Source organism: Scylla paramamosain, chromosome 37 (assembly GCF_035594125.1).
Source record: "Scylla paramamosain isolate STU-SP2022 chromosome 37, ASM3559412v1, whole genome shotgun sequence".
NCBI classification, from domain to species: domain Eukaryota; kingdom Metazoa; phylum Arthropoda; class Malacostraca; order Decapoda; family Portunidae; genus Scylla; species Scylla paramamosain.
The window spans coordinates 14,117,310-14,139,809 of record NC_087187.1 but is presented as its reverse complement, the minus strand read 5'-3'; the positions used below and the strand labels follow the sequence as shown (position 1 = coordinate 14,139,809).

General features: G+C 39.5%; 1 protein-coding gene across 2 annotated transcripts in view; it reads left to right on the top strand.

Moving 5' to 3' along the window:
* The first annotated feature begins 5,023 nt into the window (after positions 1 to 5,023).
* Positions 5,024 to 22,500, top strand: part of LOC135091511 (nose resistant to fluoxetine protein 6-like) — a 144,512-nt gene continuing 127,035 nt past the window's right edge. The window contains exons 1-2 of one of the 2 annotated variants that reach the window (XM_063989220.1): positions 5,231 to 5,306; positions 13,655 to 13,708. Coding sequence is in view for 1 of the 2 variants with exons in the window: in XM_063989219.1 (XP_063845289.1) it covers positions 5,183 to 5,306 (124 nt within the window). In the remaining variant the exon portion in view is untranslated. Of the gene's footprint in view, positions 5,307 to 13,654; positions 13,709 to 22,500 lie in introns of both variants that reach the window. The other variant, XM_063989219.1, reaches the window with a different exon arrangement.

Sequence of the window (22,500 nt, the reverse complement as noted above, 5' to 3'; positions counted from 1 at the left end):
ACTGAAAGTGATGATCTTTAATATTGGAATCAAAGACTGAAAGTATATGTTACGTGTTGATATGAATTCTGACTGTAGATCTAGATGAGCAGTCAATATTAAGGTTCCAGCAGGCAATGACGTCTGCGGTCTCAGTTCTCAAGGAACGTTCCTGGATGTGGTTTTATACGTGAAAACACTCAGTCTTCCTATTCGACTGCGAGCCCTTCACCGCGGCCACTTCCTGCTGGAACTGGTGTGGCGATGTTCTAAAGATTGGAAGTTAGATCTAGGACCGTGAATGTTGCGTAAATTAATATAAATAAAATGATACTTAGGTTAGTAATTGAAGGACTGGCTAGCCTGGGGACATTTCCGTTTCCTTGACCAGATAAGGACTCAGAGGCTGTTTTTGCTACCATGATCACAATTTTGGCTGTACGAGTGTGTAAATGCCTGCAGCATGTGTAGTATAGGCCGTCTTCAGAGTGCACGTCAGAACTTCACTCTGCATTACTGAGACAAGGGAGGAAGCGAACAGAGACACGGTGAAGGCCATCAGCAGGCTTGCAGCGCATCTTCATCGGAACGCCACCCGCCCCGCCTCGCCTCGCCCCGTCTGTACCTCCCTGGGGAGTGACCTTGCATGGCGCCACGTGCCTAATGCATCCATCTGTTGTTGTTGTCGTTGTTGTTGTTGTTGTTGTTGTTGTTGTTGTTGTTATTATTGTTATTATTATTATTATTATTATTATTATTATTATTATTATTATTATTATTATTATTATAACCATTATCATTATTATTATAAATATTTGTTTATTGTTACTATTCTTCTTCCTTTCTTTATTTTTCTTTATTTTTTCTTATTATTACAATCAATAGTAGTTGCAGTGGTAGTAGTACTAGTAGTAGTAGTAGGGATATGTTATCAAAAATTACATTGTTGTTGTTGGTATGGGTATTAGTGTGTATTCAGTAAACCGTCCCTCTGAAAAACAAACCTGAGTAGTCTCACACACTTGCAAAACATCCACTTTGTGCTGTTAACACACCGAAAGTTTGGGATTTTGTGTAAACCTAGGGTACTGACTCACCCGTAGCTGTTGTGCAAGTTGTGTGTTTAGATATTGAACTGACAGGCTCTGGTAAAGACTCAAACTTCTCATTCATAGTGCCTTCCCACGCCGTCCGATTATCTATGTAATAATGAACCCTCAAGGTTTCGACACTGCAGTTATCAGATAGTAGCAGTGTGGCAGTGTGGACTTTACCCGTGTTATCTCTTGGAATAAAAACGTATAAGTGTGATAATAAATTTATTAGGCAGGTGATACAGTTACCATGGCTAGGACGAAGGGCCAAGATACTGAACAGTAGTGCAACGGAAGACTATTACCGCCTGACTAACAATGTCATTACGAATACAGACAGATACAGGAAGACTATGACTGAGGGGATTTGTCACGCCATTTATTCTTAGTATTTCTGAAATATCGTCTTCGATCAGGACGTTTCATTTCTTCTTTTATAACAATCAGGACAAATATATGGCACAGCACGGCAAGATTTTTCAGCTGGTGAATGCTGGAAGAGAGCTGAAGTGCGGGTTTCTAGGCTCTAGGGTCTTAAGGATTAAGAGCTGGTCTCGTAATCGTCACTTGTATTGTCCCGAGTCCACTACGCCAATATAAAAGAAGGCAATTGTGATGAATGTAATTAGAATTAAAAGTGACTGCAGGAGTCACGATCAACACAAAACATGATAAAAAACAAGATAAAAACAATAGGGAATATAATGCAGACACCATTATTGAAAGGTTTTTATCAGTTTCTTTATATAATTGTTATTTGCAGTAGTTATGAAATCAACACATGAGTTAATACTACCCTTCTTATTATTCTTCTGATTCAAATGTATTACAATAAGGTTACCAATTCACTTGCAGCTGTTGCGTCATACATTATGTCCAACTGAAATTAGACTCATTCAAGCCTTGGGAATGAGACAAGCTTCACTATTCTGGTCATGCCCTCTCACGCCGCAGGATTATTTGGCTAATTATGAACCAACAAGCTCTCCTCGACTTTGCTGCGATAAGTGATAACCCGTGTTATCACTGGCGGTAAAATGCGTGGCTACAAAAGAAAGAAAAAAAAAAGATAGACGGAGGACGAAGTTATTGTGTTGGACTCATCGTGGACAATGTGCAGAATGTTAAAGCGACAGAAGATTTATATAGTGTGTAGTCAATAATAATCGTGATAGAGAAGATTTGTCATTATTCTTAAATATTATTTATGGAAGTATATAAAAACTTCGTTTCCATAAAAATTGTGACGTTCTTGGATTTAAAAAGATGAGCAGTTGAGAATGCTAATGGTAAACACAGGAATCCAGCTAAAGAGTGTGTGTGATTTAGTACTTTCTAACATTTCACGAAAATTCACGAGCCTCACCTGTCGTGTCTTCCAAACTCTTTTTGCATCTATTCTTAAATAATATGCACATCGATTTACAGCTTAACCACTCTTTTTTTTTTTTTTTTTTGTTCGCGGGACGCTACATACTTGCTACATGGATGTCTGCTCATTATATATATATATATATATATATATATATATATATATATATATATATATATATATATATATATATATATATATATATATATATATATATATATATATATATATATATATATATATATAATGAGCAGACATCCATGTAGCAAGTATGTAGCGTCCCGCGAACAAAAAAAAAAAAAAAGAGTGGTTAAGCTGTAAATCGATGTGCATTATATATATATATATATATATATATATATATATATATATATATATATATATATATATATATATATATATATATATATATATATATATATATATATATAATGAGCAGACATCCATGTAGCAAAGGGTGTAGCGTCCCCCGAACAAAAAAAAAAAAAGTCCTATTGCTTTAATTTCCTGCCCAGCTGAAGTTTTTGAAACTATCCTCAGCAGGAAGATTCTTAAACATCTATCACTTCACAACCTTCTGTCTGATCGCCAGGATGGGTTCCGTCAAGGCCGCTCTACTGACTTTCCTTATTGAGTCTTGGTCATCCTCTTTTACAGATTTCAGTGAAACTTTTACTGTCGCCTTGGACACATCAAAAGCTTTTGATAGAGTCTGGCACAAAGCTTTGATTTCCAAACTACCCTCCTATGGCTCCTATCTTTCTGTCTGTAACTTCATCTCAAGTTTCCTTTCTGACCGTTCTGTTGCTGCTGTGGTAGACGGTCACTGTTCTTCTCCAAAATCTATTAACAGTGGTGTTCCTCAGGATTCTGTCCTGTCACCCACTCTCTTCTTATTATTCATCATTGGCCTTCTAAACCAAACTTCTTGTCCTATCCACTCCTACGCAGATGATACCACCCTGCACTTTTCCACGTCTTTTCATAGACGTCCAACCCTTCAGGAAGTAAACATTTAATGCAGGGAAGCCACAGAACGCCTGACATCTGATCTTTCTAAAATTTCCGATTGGGGCAGAGCAAACTTGGTATTGTTACTGCCTCAAAAACTCAATTCCTCCATCTATCAACTCGACACAACCTTCCAGACAACTATTCCCTCTTCTTCAATGACACTCAACTGTCTCCCTCTTCTACACTGACCATCCTCGGTCTGTCCTTTACTTATAATCTGAACTGGAAACTTCACATCTCATTTCTAGCTAAAACAGCTTGTATGAAGTTAGGTGTTCTAAGACGTCTACTCCAGTTTTTCTTATTTCCCCCAGCCGCTAACTATGTATAAGGGTCTTATCCGTCTATATATGCAGTATGCTTCACATGTCTAGGGGGGTTCCACTCATACCGCTCTTCTAGACAGGGTGGAATCAAAAGCTTTTCGTCTCATCAACTCCTCTCCTCTAACTGACTGTCTTCAGCCTCTCTCTCATCGCCGCAATGTTGCATTTCTAGCTGTCTTCTACCGCTATTTTCATGCTAACTGCTCTTCTGATCTTGCTAATTGCATGCATCCCCCCCTCGCGGCCTCGCTACACAAGACTTTCTTCTTTCTTTCACCCCTATTCTGTCCATCTCTCTAATGCAAGAGTTAACCAGTATTCTCAATCATTCATCTCTTTCTCTGTTAAACTCTGGAACTCCCTGCCTGCTTCTGTATTTCCACCTTCCTATGACTTGAATTCCTTTAAGAGGGAGGTTTCAAGACACTTATCCTTCAATTTTTGGCTACCGCTTTGGACCCTTTTCTGTGACTGGCATCTCAGTGGGGTTTTTCATTTATTGGATTTTTGTTGCCCTTGGCCAGTGGCCCTCCTACATAAAAAAAAAAAAGTTTGAAACCGCTGGGAAAGGAAAATCGTTATTCAACCATAGAAAAAAAAGTCTATGTTTTTTCTATTCTCGATTTCATTACTATTTAAAGAGAAAATTTATGCTCGAGGCTGACCATAAGTCTCTGGTTCACTTCACTTGGAAGTATTAAGTGGAAAAGTTATTTAATTTAAGCCCTGAACCCTCTGAAAAGCCTTTTAAGGAAGCGTAGTGCACACAAGTGGCGTCTTCTGTGCTGTATTATACTACTACTACTAATAGTAATAATAATAATGATGATGATAATAATAATAATAATAATAATAATAATAATAATAATAATAATAATAATAATAATAATAATAATAATGTTAATTATGATAATAATAATAATGATGATAATAATAATAATAATAATAATAATAATAATAATAATAATAATAATAATAATAGTAATAATAATAATAATAATAATGATAATAATAATAATAATAATAATAATAATAATAATAATTATTATTATTATTATTATTATTATCATTATTATTATTATAATAATTGTTATTATTATCATTATTATCATCATCATTATTATCATCATTATCATTAACACCAGCGTCATAATTAAGTTGGACAACCATGAGTGGCAACTGGAGATGATAAGTCTGGTGATAACCCACTGGGAGGACATATAAGAGCTGTATTTCAATACGTCTGTGCATTGCGATTGCTGTACGTGAGTGTGATGAGAAAGGTGACTTGGGGCGAGTGACATTGGGAGAAACAAATGAGTGTGTAGGAAAATCAAGAACAACTGTGAAATAGACGTCGCTATCAGCAGCAGCAGTGCCAACAATATTTTCATGAAATGGTGTGTGTTGGAAGAGTCGATGGAGCACTGGTACTTCGGGCCACTGCTCTCCTGATCATGCTGTTCACTGCACGGACTGCGGGGGAGGTACAGCATGGCGCTGCTGGTGTGTGGGATGCAGGTGAGACTCAAGCAGACTTATATAATAGAGAGAGTACTTGTATTCTTTTTGTAAGAGGATTACTGGTCATGGTGTACATAAATATATAAAAACTGAGCTGCCAGTTCCTACAAGAAAAGGGTTAAAAAGATTATCCAGAATTGGAGACGCTTGTTGAAACCACACTCTTTAAAGAATTTATGTCATAAGAATAGGAAAATAGAGCAGCAGGCAGGGAGGTCCAGAGTTTACCATTTAAAGGAATGAAAGATTGTGAATACTAGTTAACTCCAGTATTAGGGGGATTAGGGGTGAGAGAAAGTAGCCTTGTGCAGTGAGTCAGAAAAAGGGGAGGAGGCTTGTACTTAACATGATTAGGCGAGCAGTTCGTGAAAACAGCAGTAGAAGATAGCAAGAGATGCAGCATTATGGTGAAGAGAGAGAGGTTGAAGAAAAGTCAGAGGAGCTGATGAGACAAAATGCTTTTGATTCCATCATGTTCAATAGAGTTGTTAGATGAATATTTGGAACTTGTTGGGATGAAGAAAATAAAAATTTTCGGGTTTTTCTTCTTTATATATATTATGTATGTACAGTGACTAGTTTGTTCTTCCTGTTCTCGAATCTGGGATGTGTCTCCCCTCAATACAAACAATTCCATCACTTTATCGTGTGAGGGAATTGCTCTTTTTTTTTTTTTAATGTAGGAGGGGTACCGGCCAAGGGCAAAAAAAATTGCAATACAAAAAAAAAAAAAAAAAAAAAAAAACGCCCCCTGAGGTACCGGTCCCCGAACAGAGTCGAAAGCGTTAGCCAGAATAAGTGTCTTGAAACCTCCCTATTGAAAGTTTAAGTCATAGGAAGTTGGAAATACAAAAAGCAGGCAGGGGGTTCCAGAGTTTACCAGAGAAAGGGATGAATGATTGAGAATACTGGTTAACTCTTGCATTAGAAAGGCGGACAGAATAGGGGTGAGAGGAAGTCTTGTGCAGTGAAGCCCAGAAAGGAGGGGAGGCATGCAGTTAGCAAGATCAGCAGAGCAATTGATATGAAAATAGCGGTAGAAGATAACAAGAGATACTAACACTGCGGCGATGAGAAACAAGCTGAAGACAATCAGTTAGAGGAGAGGGGTTGATAAGATGAAAAGCTTTTGATTCCACCCTGTCTAAAAGAACGGTAAGGCAACCCCTCCTCCCTTCCATACATGTGAGCCATATTCCATACATGGACGGATAAGGTCTGGCGGAGACGACTCATAACGCATAACTTCATAGAAGATGTTTTAGCTAGAGATATATGAAGTTTCCAGTTTAGAATATAAGTAAAGGCCAGGCCGAGGATGTTCAGTGTTGAAGAAGGGGACAGTTGAGTACGAGTATGTTGTGTGGGGCGTAATTAGAGAGAGAGAGAGAGAGAGAGAGAGAGAGAGAGAGAGAGAGAGAGAGAGAGAGAGAGAGAGAGAGAGAGAGAGAAAGGTGAAGAGGGAGATGATACAGAGAAAGAAATAAGAATAAAGGAAGGAGAGAGTAAGAGCGAAGAGTACAAACGCCAGATGTATGATGACAGGGTGGCCGTGCGCCTTTGAGATTACTTAAAAATCATTTCGTGTCTAGTCGTCATTCTTCTCCATTTTGCTTACCCTACTTCTAGTTGTCCTTTCAGTTCGGATCTCACCCAGTATTTAGTTGAAGAGGCCCCTTGCTCATACAGAAGTCAAAGTTCATCCAGGCCCCCATAGTTCGGTTACCAAAATTTTCGGAAAAAATAATAGTTTTGTTGTGCCCTCTAGCAGCCTGCTATGAATGCCAGTGTGGGTTGGGTAGGTAAGGGTGGGCTGCTCCCCCATCCTCCCTTCTCCCCTCCCGCATGAATCATGCTTTTGTAATAGTCACGAGTTGGGTGTTCCCACGTTTTAGAGTCACAGTCCATATTTTGCGAGAGACCGACATACCGTAGGAGGCAGCTTGTTCTGAGGAGACTGGGAGGAATACTGCTAGAAAGGCCTTTTCTTGGATTTTCACTCTTCCCGACCGGGAGGTCGTGCATTAAGTAAGAGTATGCCCACATTCTATTTTCCGGTCCCCTGGAACCTGACGCCAGCCTCGGTTAACCACATGGTGTGAGGGCAAGCCTCACATCCTTTGTCTCCAGACGCCAGCCCTGGCCGTGACCTGACCCGGCCAGCAACCACCCCTACATCCAGTCAATGTCCGCCCAGCCATGCTGGTGGACATTTGTGTCCGTGCCCGCCTGGCCTCGGTGGCGGACATACGATACGCTGGCAGATGCTATATAATGTTGTTTTATTAATACACGCAGCATTACCACCGTATTTCTTTGGTCACCAACACATAAGTTCTAGCACCAAAATTTAACTAGTACATAAAAATGGTGGCAGCGTTGGGATGGAGTCTACGCTACAAGTCCTCCTGGCCCACGTGTCCTGCCTGCTCGTCACCAGCTACTCTAGCTACCTTCATCGCCTCCGGGTAACCTGCTAAACCATCACCGACACATTTCTGCGAAGCCGTCACCGACGCAAACTGCTGCTCTACTACACGTCTATGGTACGTTCTTCAAGCTGCTTTTAGGGACTCTTTCAAGCTTTTTATGCCGAGCCTGCTCCGCTACTCTGTGCCCAGACGACTTCAAGCCGTCACCGACGCCGTCCCTGCTTCAAGTCTGGACATTTTAAGCCGTCACCGACACAACTCGACTGCTTTGCTGCTGATCCCATAGTTCCAAAACTTTGGATCTCATGCTGTCAGTCTTCGCCACTGTAAATTTTGCTGTTCCCGTCCGTGTGGTACTTCCTGCTCGTGGTTTACCAGTGCATAATCTGCCACTCATCCAGCACACCATCATGCATTATTAGTGCAGTGTTATGATTTTAGTGTTTAGTGTTAGTGTTGCAATTTATTGGCATAGAAACGCCTTATTCTTTTGTTTTATGGCCTCTAGTGTTGTCCTAGTTTTTCTTGGGCTGTGATTCGCTTTGCTGAAGTCACAGCTAGTGCGAGTTTTGTGTTTGACCACTGTGCTCTCTTTTCTGACGTCTTTGCTATATGAGTTTTGTAATTCCCCAGTGCATACTCACTTTTATGACGTCTTTGTTGTGAGCCTTGCGATTGGCTATAGTGCATACATCACGTGTCTTACACAAATAAGCGCGTAGTTATTATGTGAATTATGTGTTTCAATGTGCTTGCATCACTCCATATAATTTGTAGGCATGAAGGCATGCCAAAATGGGTGGCCGAGCAATGCTGCAGGATGCTTCGCCCGCCGCCTGCATTCCATTCTCCGGTCTGTTGGGACCTGATGACAGCCTAGGTCAAACACGTAGTGTGAGGGCAAGCCTCACATCCTTTGTCTCTGGACGCCAGCCCTAGCCGTGAGCTGACTCGGCCAGCAACCACCCCTACATCCAGTCAGTGTCCGCCCAGCCAAGCTGGCGGACGTATGTGTCTGTGTCGACCTGGTCTCGCTGGCGGACATGCGACATGCTGGCAGCTACTATATAATTTTGTATAGTATTTGTTTTATTAATACATGCAGCATTACCACCGTGTTTTTTTGGTCACCTACTCAAAAGTATTAGGATCAAAATTTAACTAGTACAAGTAAACATCACCGGACGAACAATATTATGTGGATCGCCTCGCGGAAAAAAAAGCCCCAACATATCGTACTGCGCCATTCCGTTCGATTATTACCTCTAGTAAACATTATTACATGTCAATGTTGGCCATGATTTTTCCTAACATCATTGTTGATATCTTCTTTCTCCATATCACTATCAGCGTCTTAAATCAAATGGATATATTCTGCACATACACGCACCCATGCACATGCACACACATCGCTTGACAGCTGCGCCAGCCATCCTTGAATTATATGATGCAAAGGAAGAGAGGAAGTTTGGCATCACATGGTTAAGTTTGGTTTCATCAAGCTAACAGATGATGATTAGGAAAACTGAACGAATCATCGAGTAAAAAAAAAAAAAACATTGTTGCATCTCTAGAGTATAAATTAGTTATAGTGGAATATGCGTAAAATATGAACAACAAATAAATAAATAAAATAAAAGTGAATACACATTTTTTTTTATTTCTTCAACTCCCCATTGTTTCTGTAATGTTGCTGGCATTGAATTATCAGTCACTCTCTCAGAATCAGCATATTTCGTTATTTTATTAGTATATGACATGTAACAATACAAAAATATGCAGGTACTGATGAGTGACAATAACGTAAAACTTACCCGTGTAACAATGGAGTGCAGGGAGACAAAGAAACCAATTATTTCCTTTGTTTTTGATTAGCAGCAACGTCTCATGAAAACCACGGTAGGCTTAGTTTTCCTAAATATCATTATGGAAGCTTAATAACATCTACTGATGGGAGCGGTGGCTTTACCTTTCATCAAGGTGGAAGCTTGGGGACTAGACCCTGTATTTTTACAGTATGTAACACACACACACACACACACACACACACACACACACACACACACACACACATTATCATTACTATTATTACTGTTTATTATTGTAATTATTATTATTATTATTATTATTATTATTATTATTATTATTATTATTATTATTATTTCATCAGATAATGTTGAGAGAGAGAGAGAGAGAGAGAGAGAGAGAGAGAGAGAGAGAGAGAGAGAGAGAGAGAGAGAGAGAGAGAGCATTACGAACTTGCAGGTAGTTGTTATGAATACTACTGCGGGTTTGCAATGGATAAATACCTGCTTACTTAGCTAAGCGTCTTTTAGCCACACTGGAAAAAGTGTTACCAGGATCTGAGCCGGGAACCCAACTCACTTGTATTACACCTAGCACTCTTCCCAAACTCCGTCTTTTGAAAGTTGTTTCACTTGGTAGTTGAATTTTAATGTAAAACAGGCAACATCAAAATTATACCTCGAAAACAATTATTCGTGACTGTAAGGGGAAAAAAAAAAAGAAATTCATATGAGATGATAAAAACAATAATTGCTTCTACAACTTTGCAGAATCTGTTGTGATTTCAAGCCACTTAGATATCAAAATAAATTTTCAAGTGAATGTTTGTTGTAAGTCAAATGATTTTAAATTCTTTATTGCATTCTCTCTCTCTCTCTCTCTCTCTCTCTCTCTCTCTCTCTCTCTCTCTCTCTCTCTCTCTCTCTCTCTCTCTCTCTCTCTCTCTCTCTCTCTCTCTCTCTCTCTCTCTCTCTCTCTCTCTCTCTCTCTCTCTCTCTCTCTCTCTCTCTCTCTGCAAATAAAGTTATTATAAAACCTTTATAATTATCACTTATATAATATATCCATATAGCATTGCAGGGTATTAGCTTTTAGCAGGAAATAATCTATAAGTATACTTTTACTTAAATGATGTATACTTATATAACATTGCATACTAACAGCCTCTGTCAGGAAATAAATGTGTAACCTGTACATAAATTGTATAATATATCTATATAGTATTGCAGGGTGATAGCCTGTGTCAACAAAGAAAAATATAATAGAAATACATTTACATAAACTATATATACATTGTATGCATAAAGCATTGCAGGCTAATAGCCTCTGTCAGGAAATAAAATTGTAATAAATATACATTTGCACTGGGTACATTATTTATCCATATAACGATGCTGGCTAACAAACTTTGTCTGCAAATAATGGTTAGGCATTCACTATCTATGTACAATATTTAGTGTGCACTGGTTAAAAAAAATATTCTCTGATCTATGATGTCAATTCCTCTCTTAGTAAAATCATACAGTTTATATATAGCTGGCTTTCTTGCATCATTATCCTTGGTAACTTTAGACCGGTACACCTGGAATGACCTCTTCCCTTCCAGTGACTGCTTTTATCTCTGGTGGTGTGCCTTTTCTCGTGCAATCTACAGTACCTACGCCAGCAATACCTTGTGGCTGAAGGTACTCAAACAACTCCAGGCTGTTACACGGTCTTTCTAGACTACCACTAAGGTCTACAAACTCTTGTATCCCGCTTACAAGAACCTTCACTGTTGGAAGAAAGCCGCAGATGTACGAGTACATAAGAAAATAAGGACATAAGAAAATACGGGAAGCTGCAAGAAGCCATCAGGCTTACACGTGGCAGTCCCTGTATGAAATATACCTACCTAATTCCACCCATCATCCTCATCCATAAATCAGTCTAATTTTCTCTTAAAGCTCCCTAATGTCTTAGCACTAACAACTTGATTACTAAGTCCGTTCCATTCATCTATCACTCTACTTGAGAATCAATTTCTTCCTTTCTCTTTTTTAAACCTTTTTTTTTCATTATTATTTATTTTTTTTAAGCTTGAACCCGTTATTTCTTGTTCAGTCCCGGGTAATGATCCTAAGAATTTTGCTTACGTTCCCCTTGTTATAAGCCTTATACCACTTTAAAGACTTCTATCAGGTCCCCTCTTAACCTACGTCTATCTAAAGAATATAAATTTAACAGCTTCAGTCTCGCTTCATAAGGAATACTCCTCATCCTCTGTATCTTTTTAGTAATTCTCTTTTGTACTGATTCTAACAGACCCATATCCTTCCTGTAATATGGGGACCAGAACTGAACAGCTTAGTCTAGATGAGGTCTGATCAACGCCAAATATAACTTTAATATTACTTTGGGCCTTCTACCCTAATACCCTATTTGCTCTGTTTCTGGCCTCTGCATTGCTCTCCTAGACGGAATTCAGAGCTAACTATAACTCCTAAACCTTTCTCATACCCTGAATCTACCAGAGTTTCGTTATTTATTGTGTACCTACTGTGTAGATTTTCTCTACCTACGCTAAGTACTTTCTATTGTTGATATCAAACTGCATTTGTCATCTGTCCATCCATTCGTTCATCCTATCTAAATCTGCCTGCAAGGCGATGGCATCCGATTATGACCTAATTACTAATCTACCTTTCTTTGTGCCATCCTCAAATTTACTAACTTCACCACTAATTTCACTATCAAAGTCATTGAAATATATTAAAAATAACAATGATCTTAATGCTGATCCCTGTGGCACCCCACTAATTACATGATCCCATTCGGATTTAGAGGTGTTAATTACAACTCTCTGTCGTCTGTGGCTTAGCCACGATCTTATCCAGCCTAACACCTTCCCATCTATCCCGTGTGCCTTAACCTTTCTCAGGAGCCTCTGATGGGGTACCTTGTCAAATGCTTTACTAAAGTCCAGATATAGGATATCATAACTATCACCATTATCTGCTGCCTCGTACACTTTACTGTAAAAACTTAACAAGATTGTCAGGCAAGACTTCCCCTTCGTGAAACCATGCTGTGACTGATTTATCAAGTTATGTCTGTCTAAATGCTCCCTAATGTTCTTCGGTATTATTGACTTCATTATTTTAACTACAACAGAAGTTAAGCTGTCAGGTCTATAATTAGACGTTAAAGTTTTAACTCCTGTCTTAAAGGTGGGTACTACATTAGCCTACCTCCAGATTACTAGTACTTCACCTGTCTCAAGTGATTTCTTAAAGACAGAAACTAACGGCTCTTTGCATTTCTTAAGTACTCTGGGATATATTTCATCTGGTCTTGGTGTCTTAATTTTTTTTTTTTTGCCTATTTATCTCCTGTTTCAATATCTCCTTAGTTATAGTAATATCTGTCAGCTTCTCATTTTCATCTGCTCTAAACATCTGCTCAATATTCGGCATATCCTGCATGTTTTCCTGGGTGAAGACAGTTAAGAAATACTCATTCAGAATTTTACTAATCTCCTCCCCAGAATTAACTATCCCCCCATCTGCTGCCTTTAATGGACCTATTGTTTCCTTATTTTTCGTCCTGTATATCTGATAAAATCCCCTGGGGTCGCCTGGCTGGCTACCTTTAATTCATAATTGCTTTTAGCTTTCCTCGTTAACGTCCTGAGCGTTCTAACTAAATCATTATATTGTGGCCTTAAAACCTCTTCCCCTGCCTTTAATCTCTTATATAAATACTTCCCTTTCGCCCTATATAGTGTTTTAACTTAACAATTATCCATTTAGGGTCGTTTTTCTGTTATCTTATTGCTCTATACGGGATGTTTTCTAACTGTCCTGTATGGAATTTATCTACGAAATATTTATACAACTCATCTACATTTACTTCACCCAATTGTCTCATCTCGGCCCTTTCCATCCTCCCAACTCCCTCATCTACTCGCCTCGATCTCACCTCGCCCATGTCAGCATGACCTGACCCTCCAACACATATCTCCCCTTCTCTCCCTCCTCTGACCCTTTCGGATACTTTTTCCCTCCTCCTGCCGAACACCTTCACACCTCACCTCACCTCTCTATCATCATGTCTTATCTCTCTCAGCTCCGTCCTGGACCTGACCTCACCCTGCGTCTGTTGCCAGTCAACTCCTTGGAGGTACCTTTTTAATCTCTCAAAATCTGCTCTCCTTAAGTCAGGTATTTTACTAGCGTTTTTGCTTCTACAAGTTTCCTCCCATTTTAATTTGTACCTGATTTCCCACTGGTCACTGTTACCTAGCTGACCTCCATCCTCTACCTGCGTGACTGCTTCCTCCCTGTTAGTTAGAATTAAATCTAGAATATTGTTCCCCTTTGTGGATTCCACGACTACCTGTTAAAAAAGAAAAAAAAAATTGTCCTGAATTACCTTAAGAAATTCCCGTTTCCCTGTTATCCACCGTCAGGCTTCAGTCGATATTCCTAAAATTAAAATCTACCACACATACCTGATTGTATCTGCCTGCTTTATTCATTTTATGCCACAGTGAGGTATTAATTTCCTTTGTAATGTTCAGTAGCCAGTACACTGCTCCCAGTACTATTGACTGTGCTCCTTCCTTAATATCTACCCATATCGACTCTGTTTTGTTATTTGTTTTGATTCTACTGTTAATACAACACTGTAATGTGTCCCTAACGTATAACGCGACGCCTCCTCCTCTCCTGTTTTCCCTGTCTTTATATAAGAACAGTGTATGACCATCTATCTTAACCTCTGGATTAAATACTTTTCCTGACATATCTAACCAAGTTTCTGTTAAAGCAATGATATCAAGGTTCTCTACACACCCCATTCCTCTAAGCAAGTCTATTTCATTCAAATACTTCTACAATTCGTGTAGTAAACACTTAAGCTTTTCCTCACCTTCGCTGAGCTTGTTACCTTTCTAGATTGATCTAATTTATTCTTCATTTCGTCCTCCCTCGCTCCTGACTAATGAAAAAAGCTCTGGAGTGTTTCGGCTCAAGTGTTCCTGCCAAAACCCGAACACCCTGGCGTGATAAATGCACTCCTTCCCTGGCATACAAGGTGTCCCTACCAAAGAAGAGGTCCCAGTTGTCGATGAACGTCCATCGCGAGCCTGCGATTCACTGTAATAGCCCTGGACAGCCACTCACCACTACCTCCCCTCCTCGGCAAGACACCACATACAACAGGGATCCCTCCCTTGTTCCTAATCCTATCCAAAGCCTGCCTAAATCTCCTGAACAGCTCCTCATTTCTGATCTTACCAAGGTCATTCCCTCCCGCGGTGAGAAAAACAACGGGCTTGGTCCCATCATTTTCCAAGCACGTATCTAACCTATCAGCTACCTTTACTATCCCAGCCCCTGGCAAACACACCCTCGATCTGTGCTTCTTATCTGGCACAAAACACACCATCTAAGTACCTAACCTATCACCAAGCACATAACTCAGTCTCAGGTCAGGGTTCCTAGTGAATGGACGTGTTTAGTGAGCAGTGACCTGACGCTAATATAGCTGGCTAGTGTAGACATGGCGCCTTGTGTTGCTGAGTCGTCTGGTTGTGTTCTATTCTCGAGGCCGTCGTTGCGAAGGTCTCAAAGGCTGAGTTCCATCGAAGGATCTCGGAGGTGCGGACTGAGTTTCGTGAGAGGATCTCAGTCCTGCAGACTGAGTTCAGTGAGAGGATCTCAGCACCTGTGGGAGGGTCGTGTCCCACCGTCACCTTACCTAGTAAGGCGACGGAGGAGCAGTGGTCGGTTGTGTGCAGCGGAGCCAAGAGGGTGAAGGTCTTCAGGGCGCCTTGCGTGGAGACGAAGAATCCCTTCAGTGTGCTGGAGGAAGTGAAGGAGATGGAGGTGGACATGGCGGGAGGAGACAATAAGGAGGTGGCAGATGCAGTTACCCTGCCCAAAGTTAGAGTACTTGTGTTTGGAGATAGTCAGGTTAGGCACTTAGATAGTGCATTCTGTGCTAGGGATAGGAAGCGTAGGTCGAGGGTGTGTTTGCCGGGGGCCGGGATAGGGAAGATAGCTGATAGGCTAGACACGTGCTTGGAAAAAGATGGGACCAAGCACATTGTTTTTTCTTCAGTGCGGGAGGGAATAACCTTGGTAGGGTCAGGGGTGAGGAACTTATCGGGAGGTTTCGACAGGCTTTGGACAGGATTAGGGACAAGGGAGGGATCCCCGTGGTATGTGGTGTCTTGCCGAGGAGGGGAGTTGGTGCTGAGTGGTTGTCCAGGGATATTACAGTGAATCGCATGCGAGCGAATCATTGTAAGAGTAATGGATGGACGTTCATCGACAACTGGGACCTCTTCTATGGTAGGGACACCATGTACGCCAGGGATGGAGTGCATTTATCACGCCAGGGTGTTCGTGTTTTGGCCGGAACACTCCAGCGGGAGGTAACTGCACTCCAGCGCTTATTTCGTTAGTCGGGAGGGAAGAAGGGGTTGTGAGGAGAAAATGAAGGATAAATTACTTAAATCTAGAAAGGTAGCTAGCTCAGGGAACATAAGAAATAGCTTAAGTGTTTACTACATAAACTGTAGAAGTATTTTGAAGAAAATAGACTTGCCTAGACTTAGCGTGTGTAGAGAAATTTGATATCATTGCTTTAACTGAAACTTGGTTAGAAATGTCAGGAAAAGTATTTAATCCAGAGGTTAAGATAGATGGTTATACATTGTTCTATAAAGATAGAGAAAACAGGAGAGAAGGAGGCGTCGCGTTATACGTCAGGGACACATTACAGTGCTGTATTAACAGAAGAATTAAAACAGATAACAAAGCAGAACCGATATGGGTAGATATTAAGGAAGGATCACAGGCAGTACTACTGGGAGTTGTGTACAGACCACCGACCACTACAAAGGAAATGAACACCTTACTGTGGCAGGAAATAAAAAGAGCAGGCAGGTACAGTCAGGTATGTATGGTAGGAGATTTTAATTTTAGGAATATCGACTGGAGTCTGATGGTGGGTGACAAGGAAGCATAGTAATTTCTTAAGGTAATTCAGGATAATTTTTTTAAAAACAGGTAGTCGTAGAACCCACAAGGGGGAATAATATTCTAGACTGAATTCTTACTAACAGGGAGGAAGCAATCACGCAGGTAGAGGTTGTAGGACAGCTAGGTAACAGTGACCATAGGGAAATTAGGTACAATTTAATGGGAAAATAGGAAATTAGGTAGGTTTTAAATTAAATTTTAATTTAAAATGGGAAGAAACTTTTAGAAGCAAAAACGCTAGTAAAATACCTGACTTTAGGAAAGCAGATTTCGAGAAATTAAAAAGGTACCTCCAAGGAGTTGACTGGCAGCGGATGCAGGGTGAGGTCAGGTCCGGGACGGAGTTGAGAGAGATAAGACAGGATGAGAGAGGTGAGGTGAGGTGTGAGGGTGGAAGACAAGAGGAGGGAAGATGTGTCTGGAAGGGGCGGAGGAAAGAGGGAGGGGGAGATAGGTATGAGTATGTTGGAATGTCAGGTCATGCTGAAATGAGAGACGTGTTGTCGAGGAGAGTAGATGAGGGAGTGGAGAGGATGGTAGGGGCCGCGATGAGGGGATTAGGTGAAGTAAATGTAGATGAAATGTATAAATATTTCGTAGATAAAGTTCATACAGGTCAGTTAGCAAATATCCCGTATAGGTCAATAAGATCACAGAAAAATTACCCTAAATGGATGACTGCTAGATTAAAACGTTATATAGGGCGTAAGAGAAGTATATATAAGAGATTAAGGGCAGGTGAAGAAGTTTTAAGGTCACAATATAATTAATTAATTAGAACAGTCAGGAAGTTAACGAGGAAAGCTAAGGGCAATTATGAATTAAAGGTAGCCAGCCAGGCGAAGACGGACCCCAAGGGATTTTATCAGGTATACAAGACGAAGAATAAGGATACTATAGGTCCATTAAAGGCATCTGATGGGGGGCTGGTTAGTTCTGGAGAGGAGATTAGTAAAATTCTGAATGAGTATTTTTTAACTGTCTTCACCCCAGGAAAACATGCAGGATATGCCAGATAGTGAACAGATGTTTAGAGCAGATGAGAATGAGAAGCTGACAGATATTTCCATAACTAGGGAGATAGTGGAACAGGAGATAGATAGGCTAAAAAAGTTCAAGTCACCAGGACATGATGAAATATATCCCAGAGTACTTAAGGAATGTAAAGAGATTATTAGTGAGCCGTTAGTTTCTGTCTTTAGGAAATCACTGGAGTCGGGTGAGGTACCAGTAATGTGGAGGCAGGCTAATGTAGTACCCATCTTTAAGAAAGGAGATAAAACTTTAGCGTCTAATTATAGACCTGTCAGCTTAACTTCAGTTGTAGGTAAAATGTTAGAGTCAATAATAGCGAGGAACATTAGGGAACATTTAGACAAACATAACTTGATAAATCAGTCACAGCATGGCTTCACGAAGGGGAAGTCTTGCCCGACAAACTTGTTAAGTTTTTACAGTAAGGTGTACGAGGCAGTAGATAATGGTGATAGTTATGATATCATATATCTGGACTTTAGTAAAGCATTTGACAAGGTACCCCATCAAAGGCTCCTGAGAAAGGTTAGGGCACACGGGATAGATGGGAAGGTGTTAGGCTGGATAGGGTCATGGCTTGGTAACAGGCGACAGAGAGTGGTAATAAACGGCTCGAAATCCGAGTGGGGTCATGTAATTAGTGGGGTGCCACAGGGATCAGTATTAGGGCCATTGTTATTTCTAATATATATCAATGACTTGGATAGTGGAATTAGTAGTGATATTAGTAAATTTGCGTTTGACACAAAGATAGGTAGATTAATTAGGTCAGAATCGGATGCTATCGCCTTTCAGGCAGATTTAGATAGAATGAATGAATGGACGGACCGATGGCAAATGCAATTTAATATCAATAAATGCAAAGTGCTTAGCGTAGGTAGAGGAAACCCACACAATAGGCACACATTAAACAACCAAACTCTGGTAGGTACAGGGAACGAGAAAGATTTAGATTTAGATTTAGATTTTAGATTTAGCTCTAAACTCCGTCTAGGAAAACAATGCATAGAGACCAGAAACAGGGCAAATAGGGTACTAGGATTCATTTTTAGGAGTGTTAAAAGTAGAAGGCCGGAAGTAATTTTAAAGTTATACATGGCGCTGGTCAGACCTCATCTAGACTACGCTGTGCAGTTCTGGTCCCCACATTACAATAAAAATATAGATCTATTAGAATCAGTACAGAGATCAATGACTAAAAGGATACTGGGGATGAGGAGTATTCCTTACGAGGCAAGATTGAAGTTGTTAAATTTACATTCTTTAGAGAGACGTAGGTTAAGAGGGGACCTGATAGAAGTCTTTAAGTGGTATAAGGGTTATAACAAGGGGGATGTAAGCAAAATTCTTAGGATCAGCAACCAGGGTAGAACAAGAAATAACGGGTTCAAGCTTGAAAAATGTAGGTTTAGGAAGGAGACAGGAAGAAATTGGTTCTCAAATAGAGTGGTAGATGAGTGGAACGGACGCAGTAATCATGTTGTTAGTGCTAGGACATTAGAAAGCTTTAAGAGAAGATAAGACAGGTTTATGGAAGAGGATAGTAGATGGAAATAGGTTGGTATATTTCATACAGGGACTGCCGCGTATAAGCCTGATCGCTTCTTGCAGCTTTCCTTATTTCTTATGTTCTTATGTTCTTATAACTGCTTCTGCCCTCTCCTTCTTGTCTCCTCCTCCTCTATCACTCCCTCCAGCACACTGAAGGGGTTCTGGTCTCCACTCGAGGCACCTTGAGGACCTTCAGCCTCTTGGCGCTCTTGCACACAATTGACCACTGCTCCTCCGTCGCCTTGCTAGGTAAGGTGACTGTGGGGCACGACCCTTCCACTGGTGCTGAGATCCTCTCACAGAACACAATAAAACAACACCTTCACATAAACATGACACCCTCAGACATAAATGTTGCTCATCGCCTGGGTCCAAAACAACAAGGCAAAAAATGACCAATCATTGTAAAACTCCAAAACCGTGCCAAAAAGTCTGAATTAGTCCAAGCCTGTATCACAGTTAAGCCACAATTATACATAAATGAATCACTCACCCCCAAACGACGATCAATCTACACAGTGGTACGCAACATTAGAGCACAACACAAGCACCTCTTCCAGCAGTGCTACACTTCTGACGGAAAGATCATTGTCAAATTAAAAAAATTCCACCTCAAAATACATTATAACATCAGAATCAACCCTGACTTCATTCCTGGAAAAGCACCCAGTATTTAAACCAGCAGCAACCTCAGAAAAATCGTAAAGCCATTGTAAAAGCATTCAAGTTATCAAATTGGTCAATGATACACAAGATTGTGACATCAGTAATGATGTTTATATTACCTTATATTGGACTATAACCCAAAAAGTGCATTCCTAATGCAGGCAATTTTTTCTCTGCACCCGTTTTTTGTTCTCCATTCTTCTTAATACTTGCATCACTTTATTCTTTCTAACAACCCCTACCTTTAACTTACCTTCTACCTCTTTTTTCTAATATTATACCACTCTATCCTCTCTTTTACACTCTCACCCTTCCAAATCTATATTCATACTCCTACCTTACTCACATATCCTGTATTTTTACTTCTTATCTCTCAGCTTATTCTATGAATCTACCTGATATAAATTTATATAACACTCTCTTTGACAATGAAGAAATAAATGATAGAAACAGTATAGCTCTAGAAATAATCAATGCTATGTATGAATCAATTAACATAGATAATATTTGTAAATATCATGACATTCACTCCTACAATCTATCACTTCCTACAAATTGCCCAGACTATTTGAATATATTTCATGTTAATACTCGATCTTTGAACAAAAATTATGATAAACTCATTTCCCTTATTACTTCTCTTCCTAAAATTCCTGATATCCTGTGCCTCAGTGAAACATGGCTCAGTCCGAACACAGCACCACTCCATGAAATTAATGGTTTTAAATCTTACCACACATTTAGACCTGTTGGATATGTCAAGGACAGTATCTCCAGTAGCCCACAAATTGATTATTGTATGTGTACGGACAACATCGAACTTTGCACAGTTAAGATCACTGTTGGAAATACCAGCTACGTCATTTCTTCCCTTTACCGTCCCCATAGTAAACACCACCAAGTAAAGGAATTCACTGACCTTATGGATGAATTACTTTCACAAAATTTTTTTCATGAATAATAAATGCATCATAACTGGGGATTTCAACATTAACTTATTGGAACACAATGATCATCCACCAACAAACAACTTCTTGAGCGTGATGCAGTCTTGTAACTACATTCCACACATATCACGCCCTACACGATTCCCTGACGACAACTCCACAGCAACTCCTTCCCTTCTAGACCACATATGGACAAACTTTACAGCCCCTTCTTCTCCTGGGATTCTTTTTTCTCCCCTGAGTGACCATCTCCCAATATATCTGAACCTCCCCATCATAGAAAAGTTAAATGAGACCCACAAATTATCTTTCAGGATAAAAAATATTGAAAATTGTGCTAAATTTCAAGCTAAACTATCAGAAGTAAACTGGTATTCTCTATTAACTCACCATGATACAAACATAAATTGCAATGTATTCTTAGACACAATTTACAGCATATATTACTCTTCATTCCCCAAAGCAACAAAGCAAATCTCAACTAAAAGACTTCAAAACCTATGGATCACTCAAGGTATTATAAAATCTATACATCACAAATATAATTTATATAAATCTTATAAATTGGGGATCATTGATTTTGATGTGTATAAACAATTTAGAAACTACCTAACAAAGTTAATTCAAATCACAAAGCAAAATTACTACCTACAAAGATTTTCTGACTTTCGTTTAAGCACCAAAAGATATGGCTAACTATAAATGAACTCTCTAACTCTATTAAAAAACCCAGCTCTACTACAAAATCAGTTTTTCTCAATAATCAAATTTTTGACACCCAACTTGAAGTATCAGAGGCATTTAATGACCACTTTACAAATATTGCCCCAAAACTTGCTAACAAACTGCCTCCCACAGACACCTCCCCAAAATCATTCCTTCGCGGAAACTATCCTCACTCCATGGTGATGCCTCTCGTAACACCCGATGACACAATACAAGTAATAAATGCCCTCAAAAATAAAAAAGGACATATTGACGAAATACCTATCCATATAATAAAACAATATAATACATTATTTTACATACCCCTCACAATCCTTTTTAACCAATCAATTAGCACAGGAATGTTTCCAGAAAAATTTAAACTTGCTAAAATTATTCCAATACACAAAACTGGTAACAAAACTGATCTTTGTAATTACAGACCCATCTCTATATTATCAAATTTCTCAAAAATATTTGAATCTTTAATGAAATATCAACTTATGCTATACCTGAAGAAAAGAAATATTTTAAATAATAGGCAGTTTGGCTTTAGATCAGGATTAAACATCTTTAATGCCATAAACACCTTCACATCAGACCTTTATACTGCACTTAACAAAAACAAATCCATACTTTCAGTCTTTATAGATTTTAGTAAGGCATTTGACACAGTCCAATCCAGTATCCTCCTTGATAAAATGTACCACTATGGTGTCCGGGGTTGTGTCCATGACTGGTTTCGATCATATTTAAATAACAGACAACAGTACACCATTTTCAACAACACCTCATCCTCAACTAAACCTGTAGAGTTAGGACTACCTCAAGGAAGTATACTGGGTCCTATCCTTTTTCTTATATACATCAATGACATCTCTAACATTTCTGACACTCTCCACACTATACTATTTGCAGATGATGCCACATTCTATTTGATAGGAGAAAATCCAACAGAACTAATTAATAAGACAAATATAGAACTTCAAAAATTCTCAAACTGGTGCCTGGCTAACAA